Source organism: Solanum tuberosum, unplaced genomic scaffold (assembly GCF_000226075.1).
Source record: "Solanum tuberosum cultivar DM 1-3 516 R44 unplaced genomic scaffold, SolTub_3.0 scf00108, whole genome shotgun sequence".
Lineage (NCBI taxonomy): Eukaryota > Viridiplantae > Streptophyta > Magnoliopsida > Solanales > Solanaceae > Solanum > Solanum tuberosum.
The window spans coordinates 1,325,209-1,337,595 of NW_006239033.1; the positions used below are offsets into that span (position 1 = coordinate 1,325,209).

The window sequence follows — 12,387 nt, forward strand, 5'->3', positions numbered from 1 at the left end:
TTTGTGGCAACTTATTTTTCAACCAAAAAACCTGATTTTTGGATGATTGATAGTGGTTGTACAAACCACATAACATATTAAAGAATTTTTTTTTAAAGAGTTCGGTCCTATGAAAATAAGAAAGTCAGAATTGAGGATGGTGATTATATTCCTGCAAAAGGAAAAAGATATGTTGCAATTAAAATAAATTCAGGTACAAAAATAATTTTAGATGTTCTTTATATGCCTGATATTGATAAAAGTTTGTTTAGTGTTGGTCAGTTAATAAAAAAAATGATTTTAAATTATTATTTGGAGACAAATATTGTCGAATATTTGATTCCACTAAGCAAGAGATTTACAAGTTGAAATGAGAGGCAAGAGCTTCTCATTTAATCCAACAGAAGATGCACACAAGCTTTGCAAGACAAAAGATGAATTGTCAGATTTGTTCACAAGATCATAATCTACAATTCTTGATCCAAGGAGGAGTGTTGAGAATATGTCTCAGCATATTGTAGAAATAAAATAGTTAGCTACTTTTAGGATTTTAAATTATATTATTAGAGTCCTATGTAACTTGAATTTAGGAGTTTGTTCTTTTTATTTGTTATTTAAATTTTACTGACAAGTTAATAATATATTTTTCTATTTTTAGTTAGGAATTATATCTATAAATGTAAGTCTCTGAATTATTATTATTAATAAAATAATTCCCTTTGACAATAATTCAAAAAAAATTCTCTCAAAGTCTCTCTCCATTATTTTCTTAATTTCTTTATAAAAAAACCAACAAAGTTCATGAATAATTTATTATATTTTGATTAGATCAAATAACATTTTTATGACAAGCCACTTCTTTTCAATTTTTAAACTTTTGCTTGAAAGATCTATAAGTAAGAGAAGGAGATATTAATACAATGAACCCTTACTCCACTTCTCATTTTGCATGAATATAAAATGATATGGCAACAAATACCATTAAACAAAAACTATAAATATCAACTTCAAGCATTTTGTGAATCACTATTAGGTTCAGCTTCTACAAAATACTTCTTCACTCTCTCCTGAGCAATTAATACCTGCAAGAGACATTTTGTTGAATCAAAAATAATTAGTACCCTTCGTTTCTATTAACATGTTGTCCTTACTAAAAATAAATATTTTTTAATACTTGTTGTTTCACAAAATCAACGCATAAATGATATTATTCTTCCTATTTTATCCTTGAGAGTTGTTAGCCTTAAAAGTATGAATTTGACCAACATAGTAATTTTTTTTTTGATTTCCCACCCGATGTCTAGAGTCCACACTAAAGCCCCGACTAAATCTGAATCGCGCACTACAGGGCTCATTCGGGGTGACACTCCCAACATGATTTTTTTTCATACCCAGAGCTCGAACCCGATACATCTGGTTAAGGGTGAAGCAGTCTCACCGTTGCACCACAACCCATGTTGGTAAAAACTAAGTAATTTATTCATGTTCATTGGTGAAATTAATTAATCAAAATAAATTAATTTATGTTCATTTATTGAAAACTTGACTTCAATAGAATACTAAATAAACGTACAATGGTAAAGTTACCTAGTTTTTTAAGGGACGTGAATCCTAAATTGGTGACAATTAAATAAGAACGGAGGGAGTATTTAGTAGGTAGCTTTAACATTAATTGAGTATTTTAAAATGAAGAAATACCTGTTTGTCCCAATCAGTTTTGAGAGTGATGACAAGTAGCACAATAGTTTGTGCCAATACACCAAACAGCATTCCAATCCAAACACCCTAAAAATGATATTAAGAGGACAAATAACCCTCAGTCAAAAGTAGAAAACCATAAAATAAAATAAAAAATAGACAAAAATGAGCAACTTACTCTAACTTGCAGTTTGAAAACATAACCAAGTACAACTCCAACTGGAATGCCAACCAAGTAGTAACATCCAATGTTAACATATGCTACTATACTCTGCCATCCAGCTCCAACAGCTACACCTATAGCAAGTTGTGACATCAAATCATGAGAATTACCTATGTTTACATTTTCATATTATATAGAATTAAGTCTATGAATCAAACAAGTTACCAGAGAGAACTGGTTGAACACCGTTTAAAAGTATAGAAAATGCTAATAAAGGAGATAAGTGGTCAACTTCTTCAGCCACATCTTCACTTTCAGTAAATATATAGGCCAGGCGTCCGCGCAAGAAAAGGAAGAACAGAAACAGGATGAAGCCAATAACAAATGAGGTTATCACTATTGTCAAGATTGAAAACCTTGCTGCTTTCGCACTCCCTCTTCCCAGCTCGTTTGATACACGTACACTAAAAAATAGTTTTGTGAACATGAATGACAATAAGAAAAAAAATAATCTAAAGAAGTAGAGAGGTGGTTATGAATAGTACCATACTGCAACTAAGAAACCAAGTGAAATCATCATTTCCCAACCATTGATGTTAAGACTGAGAAAGTGAATAAGATGAGTGATATAAAATGTAAAATGTAAAGAAATTAGAGAGGTGGAGTAGCTAGCTACCATATAGAAAGAGCATCAATCTGAACCATAGCATTTTTGAGGTTTCCTGTAAGAAGAATGAGTATAGTGTTGTACCATAGTTCAAGGCTGTCAAAAGAATAATTTTCATCAAATCAAAACAACGTAACTAGTCAACGAGATGGAATGGAATCAAGTGAAATCTCATCTCACCAGAGCATGGCACCTGAAGAGAAAGAAAGCTTGATAACAGGCCAGAGATCCTTAAAGGCCAAAGATGTAAATCCCTTCCATGTTTCTTTACAACCTCCAGAAGTCACATATATCAACTGACCAATATTAGGAAGCCAATATGCCAAGAGTGTAGACGTCATGGCACCAGTCATTCCAAACTTGAACTTGACCGTTAAAAGCCAAGAGAGGAAGATATGAATCACAAGAGTACATGCTGCTAAGTAAGTAATAATCATGTTCTTACTTTGTGCTTGTAAGAACATTTGACATGTATATGATGCAATGAAGGAATAAATCACCGGTATTAACCATAACGAAATAACTCCTGCCTCTTCCGCTATAGCTTCTTCTTGGCCTAAAGCTTTTAAAATAGGAGTTGTGAAAATAAAGATTGGTAAAAGCAGAGTTCCTGTTACAGTCAAGACAATCCAAGATCTTTGAAGATATATGCCTAACATGTGATACTGTTTAGCACCATATGCTTGTCCACAAAGTGTTTCCAATCCACTTGCCATTCCTAACAGAATGCCATTCCCAAATCTGAGGAGGACAGTGATGACAAGGGCGTAGGCTGCAAGTTCAATAGAACCAATATGACCGATGAATGCCTGGCTAATGACATTTACTCCAAACGTCGAGAATCTAGTAAAAATGGCAGGAGCAGCTGTCACCCACATTTTCTTCCACTCCGTCAATATCTTCTCCTTAATCTTCACTTTATTCTCTTCCACTTGCACTTTACTCAACAGCTTCTCACTAATATCATCACCTTCCATTTTTAATTCGTACGATCAACCTCTGCAACATGTATATATCAGACTAATTAGCCCAACGCGCCATATTTTGCTCTCAATTCAAACCTCCAAATAAAGTGTTTGGACAACTCTTTTACATACGAAAACATCCTTACAAGGATGACACAAACTAATGTATGATTCTTTGAAATTTGTACTCATGCTTACTTATACAAAATCAGGATTATTTTGCCTAATCTGTCAACTTTCTTTAGGGAGGAGGATGGCAATGGGGCGGGGCGGAGTGGATTTAAGGTTATGTAGGGCGGATTTAGGGTTATGAAGGTCGGGTTGAAATGGTTTTTAAAAATAATTAATGCGAGACTGGGCGGATTGCGGGTCTATGCAATTTTGTGTCGGTTCAAACTTAATTTTAACTTTTTACATGTTATAAAAGTGATAAAGTATTATCTATTGAGACAGTTCTTTTGAAGTTGCTAAAATATTCAAGATAATAAATGGAAATAGTTCAATCAGAACTAATATAATTTCTTACATGCTTCCTAATTGACCTATAAAAAAATAAAAATTTTAAGTCATTATCTATTAAATTAATACAATTTAATGAAAAAATGAATTTATTGTTATAAATTTTATTTTTAGTATCAAACTTAACTAGAAAAGGAAAACATTAAAAAATTTATGCAGGTGGATTACAATTTTTATGTTTTTTTCAAAAAATTAAGTGAATCTATTGAATACGAACCACTGCACATAGAGGTCGTTTGATAGTTGGTTAGACTTATACAATTATTAATAATATAGAGATTAGTTATGAGGGAATTTATGTATACATATATTAGTTGCGTGTTTCTCAATTGTCAACCTAAACTCGTATTCATTTTATGAAAATTATGAAACTAGTCAACATTAGCAACTTATTTATGAAACGGCTATAGTTCAAAAAGATTATAAAAAAGAGCAATATATTATTTTTATAGCAAACCGTTCCCTTCTCTCCCTTGCATCTCCTCCCTCTCTCTTGCCCCTCCTCCCTCTCTCTTGCCTCTCCTCTCTCTCACCCACCCCTGCCTCTCTCTCTGTGTGTTTCTCTCTCTCATGCCAATAAGAAGAAATTTATTCAAATGTATTACGTATCAATTATATTCAATTAAATATAGGTAAGAGTTTTGTATTTTTATTTCAATTGTATTCAAAAACCACATGTATTTTGTATTTTTGTATCATTTGTATTCGTATGAATACAATATGCATTCATCCTCTTCGTCAAATGTATTTGTATATAATCAAACAGAGGATAAATATAGTCGTATTCGTTCTATTTAGAATATAATTGATACAAAATAAATACATAATACAATGCAAAAAATATATATAATACAATTTTTTCTCCTCCCTCTCTCAATCTCACTCATCTCTATGTATTCATTTTGATACAAATCACTTTAAATTTGTATTTTTATCCTCCAAAATTTGGGAGAAAAAATACACTCTCTCCTCTCTCTCTCATATCTCACTCGCCTTTTTCCTCCCTCCTCCCCTAACATTTTGCTATTAATCGTAGTTAAGCAAACTATTGTTATAGAGTGTCTAATGTTTGCTATTTTTGAAAGTTTCCCTTCATCCTATATATGAATAACTTATTTCCTAATAAATTATACGGAAGAAAATTAATACATGAATAACTTGCATTTTTTTTTAGCTACCAAAGGGAATTATCCTTGGTTATGAGGGTGTGGACATTATCTTGGATGCTTCACTACTGCCGAACTAACAACTTGTGTTCGGTTTCCCAACTCAAATATTTTATATATTTAATGGATTTCGAAGTACAAATACGAGGATTAAAAAATAAAAATAAAAAGCGTTATTGGTTACTCAGCAACACCACACCCATTAGGCCATTATTATGGTTCTGCCCCTCTATTTGAAAATGGTCAAAATGTCTAATATTTATCTTTCTATAATAATTTGGTTCAATTATATCTCTATTATATTAATTAACTAGGCCAAAAATATCATTCTTTCGTACAGAACTTAACGGATAGCATATTTAGACCCATACGCATACATTTAAGGCATATTTAGTTCCTAACTGCAATTACGCATACATTTTTTTCACTAATTTAAGAAATCAAATACACACAGTTTAAGCCATTTTAAAGCAATTTAGCATATTATTTTGTACAATTAAATTTTAAGCTATAGATATAATATAAATAATTCATCACTACACTTTAAACACCAAAATACCTTAACATTCCATAAAATCAGCAAATGACATCAAATAAATAAAAAATACAGTTACATTGCATTAAAATAACATAATTAAAAAAATCACGTCTTTACATCCCACCAAACCACGTAATGTCATTAATCTTTTTTAATTAAGGACAGTTTTTACTTAACATTTAATTAAGGATGATTAGACAATTTTTTCTTGATTTTTAATTAAGGATGATTAGACAGTTTTTTCTTATTTTTTTTTAAAAAAAATATACGAAATATAGAGTAATATTAATGTCATATAAGTTCGATCAATAGTAAGATGAATTTATTCAATTGACAAAGTGATGAGCAGGAGTCTCAAACTGATAAACGGTGTCCAAGTATAGAAGTCTCCAGTATTTTTACTTAGAACTTTTAATTTTTAAAAAAATTCCTTTTTAATTTTGAAGAAGTTTTTCTAAAATCCGCCTCCGTTTCTTTTCATGACAGATGAAAAACGTCTCAACCCAAATTCACATATATCGTTGAAGTAAAATTTGCACTAATAAATCCTTTTACCAAAACTCCTTCATAAAGAAAAAAAAAAGATTAATAGTCAAAAATAAAATAAGCTATTTGGTTATAATATACAAATGCGATCTAACAATCTAAAATACTGGATTATGATATATTAGTTACACTTCAAAATAATATATAGTACTAATAATTATCCCACCATTTAATTTATGTTATCCGATGATATCTAGTTAAAAATATATATATATATATATATATAAAAAAAAGGGAGGTATGATTTGGATTAAGACTAGAAGAGAAATGTGTGATGTCATGAGAAAGGGAAAACAAATTAGAAAAAAAGGGAGAGATAGCACAGTGGATTGTTTACTTACACAGATCTAAGTAACAAAAATCAAAGTTTTCTTATTTCATTTTCATCTCCTCCTCCCAAACATTCCGATAAAATTGAAATGATACAGAAAAATTAGCGTGGCTTCTGTGCAAGAATAAATCGAAAAACAAGTCTAGTTTTAATTTTTATTAAAAATTAACAATACATATATAAATGATGGAAACAAACAAACATGATGAATGAGAAAAAGGTAATTAGAAGAAGAAAAAGAAGAAGAAGAAAAGCTACAGTACTTACGGTTAATTTAGGAGAGCTTTCTCTTTCTCAACCTTTTTTCCACCTTCTGCCTAAAATGTTTCTCAAAGCATTTATTTTTACACACTAATTTGACAAGGGTATCAATAAATTCAATTTTTAAGAAAAATAAGTTTCTTAAAATAACGAAAATGACTTTCATAATAAAAAAGAAATAAAAACTCACTTTCATTGATAACAATTCAAAATATTCTTTTTTAAAAAAAAAAAAAGTTTCAGGAAATTATGATGAAATTTACCTGCATGCCCAAGAATGTAAGGTGGGGACGAATATATATCAAATGGTATTTGGCTTTCTATTTTCGTTTTTTTTTTTTTTTTATGTTTATATTATATTATACCATTCTAGATTATCTGTTTCTACTCAAAATTAACAAGCTACGTCAGTTTTTAATTTCCAAAGATAGTATTATAAAAAATATAAAGGATATCAACCAGGGTAGCTAGCTTTATCGGAAAATTACGTTATATATATATGTCAAATTTTATATTTAAAGGATATATATTTAAAGTTAGATATCCTTAACAAAAGTTATGCCTTTGACGTAGTGGCAATAGATGTCTATTTGAGTGAAGGAGTTTTGGGTTCGAACCCCAAATAGCACAATATTTATTATTTTATTTTGACAACCACAAACCATTATTCTTAGACACCCTTAATTAAATTTCTAGTTATGCCACTATATCAACAAGTCAAGATCATTATTCTTGGATACCCTTAATTAAATAGTCCATTCTTTATTATATATTTCCCACTTCAATTTATTTGGCCTATATTTTTAAATTCATTAAAAAAATTGTTTACAAACAGTTTAATTTCAACTTTCTCTTTATAACTTTTTAATTTCAATTTTCTAACTTTGATATATTTGATATATCTTTAATTTAAGATAATAAAATTCAAAAATCTTATTTATTTTTTAAAATAATATGTCAAATAAAATTAAAACAACATTTTTTTGTGTGCAATCATCGTATCTCTCCATTCCTGGTAAGACTAAGCTACAGTGCTAGAAATAATAATAATTGATAATCTTAAATTGAGTTAGGTCTAAATGGAGCAACGAAAAATATAAATTCACGAGAAATTTTTACCTTCTACCTCAATTTATATGACTCATCTTTTTTTTAATCAGTCCAAAAAAGAATGACACATTTTTATATTAATTATTAATTAACAACTTAACATTAAAATAATTATTTTACCTTTAATAAAAAAAACTATAATAACACAAATATCTATCATTTACTTTAGACCACAAATTTCAAAAATCTTTATTTATTTTTTAAATCTTATATCAAATCAAACTAACTTATATAAAATAAAATGGAACAATATTTGTCATTTGAACTTTTCTTTGTTCTTGTAATCATTTCCAACACGTATATACATGAAAGAAGCTTTAAAATAACATTCTGCTCCACAATTAATTTTTCCTCAGTAGCTGGCGCGACAGCTCCTCCTCAGCTACAACCGACAAAAGCAGGTAATGCTAAATGACCAAAAAAATTGGTCAAAATTTATCCAAAAATTTAAAAAAATCATAATATTTTTTTTTTGAAAATAAACTGATTTTTTTTCTTTTTTAGTTAAAGATATTAAAATTAAAAGGATAAAAATATTTTAAAAGATAAAATAACATAAATAAAATACCATTCTGATTAAATTTTGGCGAATTTTTTTTTCCAAAAAGCAAATAGTACATATAAATTATTGGAGATATTTATTATGGTGGACCCACCTATAAAGGGATGCAAATAATTAGTTCGTTCTTGACAATTGACATGAGTAGTATGCAAATTCGGATATTCTCGAGGCTTCAATGTCCTCCGTACATTAGGTGGTGAATTTTTTTAAAAAAAAAATTTGTATGCAAAACATATTTTTTAGGACTTTAACATTATATTTATAAATTAAATTTATTATTTCATGCTTATTATTAGAGTCGTCAAAATGGGCATAGTCCATGGGACCGGCCCAACCCAATCCGTTATTGGGATAGGGTTGGGATAAAAAATTTCAAACCCATTTAAAACTAGGGCTTATAAGCTCCACCCATATAAACCCTTGGCTCTTGAGGCTTGATCAGGGACGGGCCGGGGTCAGCCCATGGGCCAAAACTTTTTATTTAAGGATAACTTACAATAATCTCACTAGTACATAATCTAGTTATTTAAATACACGTTATGTTGTAATATTATGAATCTTACCAGATTTTGGTACGTTCAGATATATGTATATCAGAATATATAGACTCAAAATTAGGTTAATTTGTTCTAGAGACACTCTTTCCAAGTATATCCGCATGTATCTAGGATACATAGACAAATTTCGCGCCCTCACCTCCCTCACATATTGCTTGTCACTCTCTTATCTCGCTCGCGTATTTGGTATGCGATATACATGCTAATTACACCAGATTTTTTGCTAGTATTATTGAAACAACACCATTGTTTATCATATTTGATTTGAAAATCTTCTCATTTTCTTGATGTTATAGAATTATAAGTTTGAAAAGAAAAAAAATGAAAAAAGAAGGGGTAGCCTGCCTCAACCCTAGGCCATTCTAGGGTTGGGTTGGGTTGGGTTGAGCATTTTCAGGCCCTTCCAAATGAAGAGCCGGACCGCCCTAGCCCTTCAAATTCCTTGGCCCGCGAGGCTTGGGTTAGATGGGGCTGGGTCAACCCTTTTTTACAACTCTACTTATTATCATGGGCGGATCAATGAAAGCTCGTGGGGTGTCACGCCACCCACAAGCTTCGACGAAAACTCTCTCTATATATATATATATAACAAACATATAAATAATAAATGTGCCACTCAGTGAAACAAAGCACTAAATAGTGCCAGTGGCAAAGGGTCATATGCTGACTGTAGATTTTGCGGGATCGAATCTTGTGTTGATTGCTGAATATTTGAACCGATTTTTAAGTGACAAAGGGTATACTTTCTTCTCTATGTCGCCGACTCATCAATGAACGTAGATTAATAGCCAAGCCTATCCTTTTGTGCTTGTCAATCTGTATCCCATTCTTCACCAACATCTGGTTGTGAAGCGAGTGGTTGCCATGCATCGCTCATACAGTTCTTTTGTTCATCACGCACCGGCACGTGAAGGTGTGTGTCTGGCTGAATTGATTGGGTTTTAAATTTTTGGCATTGGCACGTATTTCTAGCGATTCTCAGGTCTGTTTTGGTGTTAAAATACAATCTAGAGGCTTTCCCTCGGGGAAGGCTCCCCCCAACCCCCGTGAGTCCCGTCCCCTGCCCTGCCTTGAACTAGAACTCGGAAACGAGGACACATAACTATAAGAGAGTAGCTTCCAAAACAAGCTCCTAAGGTCGCACCTAAGATCCGAAGGAATCGTTTGAGAACTAACTGCATACCTGAAGTTAGCTTGTGTGCGCATAGCCTTATCTTATCTTTGAATACTTCATTTAGGCGGCTAGAAAGATGTTATTTGTGTGGTCCGTTCTAGTGACAATATTTCTATTCTATTCTATTACATTATTAACTACACTGATAAACATAAAATTCTTTAGGTTTTAAGTGTATAGTAAAGTAATCTTAAGATCAGGTTTCACTCCAAAATGAGCTATCATTAATTAGTGATAACATGCAGCATGTGTACTTACTTAAGAGTGTATAGGATGGGTAATTGAGTATGCATGCAATGCAAGGATACTGGAAATGAAATGATGATAAAATAGTAAAAATGTAACAAAGGTGTACAGATGTACACTTTAACAACCGTATATTAGTACGTACGTACTAAAGGAGGAGAGTGGGTGGGGGGTAGAGAAGATACATACAAACAAACTAAACAGCCAGTGGCACTCACTCTGCTCTGCCAAATCTGTCACCATATGCAACCATTCCCCTTCCCCCACCTTTTTTTTATCAGATCAGTACTTACTCTACTCCTGCTTGTCCCCCATACCCCTTTCAGCAAGGGTTGCCGTGGTCTCCAAGAATCTTCTTCCGACCTCTGAGGTGGTCCGTCAAGTCCTCTAGCCTAGGGTAGTCAAAATAAAGGCATGATTCTCTCGTCTTTTATTTCCCTTTTTTCTAAGAGAGATGTCGTCCTTCCAGTTCATGATGAATTGAGTCTGCCATCTATTTCATAGTAATCACGAAAAGCAAGCCCTATGTGTCACAAGCAGGCACCACGGGTTCTTTACTTTTTGGTGGGGTGGAGGGCATTTGTGCATTATAGCACAGGTCGTGACTACCCTTTTACCTTGATTGATGCTGCATATCGCCCGCTTGTTCTATAGAAAACTAAGTGCCTATCAATTAGTTCCAAGAAAGCGGTCGGGGTATAACTAGAATAAAATTCTAATCTCGATATTGTTGGAATTGGTCTAGAAGAAGCGATTGCCCGCGAAAGTCGTAGCCCTTTAATTGCTTAGGAGAATCGGCCTTCTTTAGTCAAAGCTTTTTCTATTTTTTGTTAACTGATTTATGTATCGGATTCCATTCACCCCACGGTTGGGAATTAATGATTGGCTCTATCTATAAAGATTTTGGATTTGTTCATAATGATCAAATTTGATCTGGTCTTGTTTCCACCTTTCCAGTCATTCTCGATACTATTTTCTTTTGATTTTCCGTTATTTAAATCGTTTGTCTCCGTCACTTGTAGTTATTTATCATTCAATGAATGACTGATAAAGGATCCATTGATATTAATCTAATCCAATTAGAATGCTTGGTACTTTGTAGTTGTACATAAGCAAAGTATTGAAAATCGTATTTACTCTTTCTATTTCTAACCATCGGGGAGATTCATCCTAGATTATTCCAGCAAATAGCAGAATCGTGGCTAGGGAACTATACTAGTGACCTACCCAATTTATTATCAAATTTTTGCGATTAATGATTGGACCATCAAAGGGGCATTACAAAGCTGAAGAACATTCTAGAAGGGCTGCCTGAGCCTCAGTTCAGCCCAGAGGACTATATTATGCTGTATACGTTTCCTTTTAGACTCCCACACTGTTAGGCATGTAGATAACTTGGATTTGATTCACCTTTTGTTTCCTTAATTTTACTAACAGGACAATTTACAACATGTGTACTCAGAGGCCCCCACATGATTATCCCTCCGTTTTCACAATAAGAAGAAAAAGCTGAATTTTTCCTGAATATGAACTACGACAAGGAAAATAAATCCTTAGAAAGAAAAACATTGGATTGTTTTTGTGTAATATATCTCTTTTTTTCTTTGTCTATTGACTGAGTTCCCCATAACCGATCAATTCTGACTTGGATGCATTAGAATACATGTCACGACCCAAGCCTAGGGCCTAGACGTGACCGGCGAATGGGGAACCCGAAGGAACCCCAAACAAGCCTCATAGCGTATCATTACACATCCTTGGTCGCGGAAGCAAATAAAATGACCATAAGCGATAAGCATAATTAAGGGGGAAATCGGGACTAAGAGAACAAGAGAAACAAAAAAAAATAAGAATGATACAAAAATACCATAGATGAGTCAAGCTCAAGCATAATACACAACTTGT

The 12,387-nt window shown here is 32.2% G+C and overlaps 1 protein-coding gene across 1 annotated transcript; it reads right to left on the minus strand.

Annotated features, from left to right (window-relative positions):
- Positions 1-835: 835 nt before the first annotated feature.
- Positions 836-6,966, minus strand: LOC102594122 (protein DETOXIFICATION 21-like). The gene is made up of 8 exons (XM_006349494.2): positions 6,840-6,966; positions 2,688-3,506; positions 2,517-2,603; positions 2,386-2,442; positions 2,066-2,304; positions 1,856-1,974; positions 1,678-1,764; positions 836-1,061 (listed from the first exon to the last, which is right to left on the minus strand). The coding sequence occupies exons 2-8, from the start codon at positions 3,482-3,484 to the stop codon at positions 987-989; spliced, it is 1,461 nt and encodes a 486-aa protein (XP_006349556.1). The 5' UTR covers positions 3,485-3,506; positions 6,840-6,966; the 3' UTR covers positions 836-986.
- Positions 6,967-12,387: the final 5,421 nt, after the last annotated feature.

What these genes read in the sequence shown, in the direction of transcription:
- LOC102594122 (XM_006349494.2), bottom strand. Translation starts at nt 3,484, where the DNA reads ATGGAAGGTGATGATATTAGTGAGAAGCTGTTGAGTAAAGTGCAAGTG. An exon ending in GGTTTCTTAGTTGCAGTATG is followed by an intron (nt 2,305 to 2,385) that starts GTACTATTCATA and finishes ACTATTTTTTAG; the next exon opens with TGTACGTGTATCAAACGAGC. An exon ending in TGTTCAACCAGTTCTCTCTG is followed by an intron (nt 1,975 to 2,065) that starts GTAACTTGTTTG and finishes AACTTGCTATAG; the next exon opens with GTGTAGCTGTTGGAGCTGGA.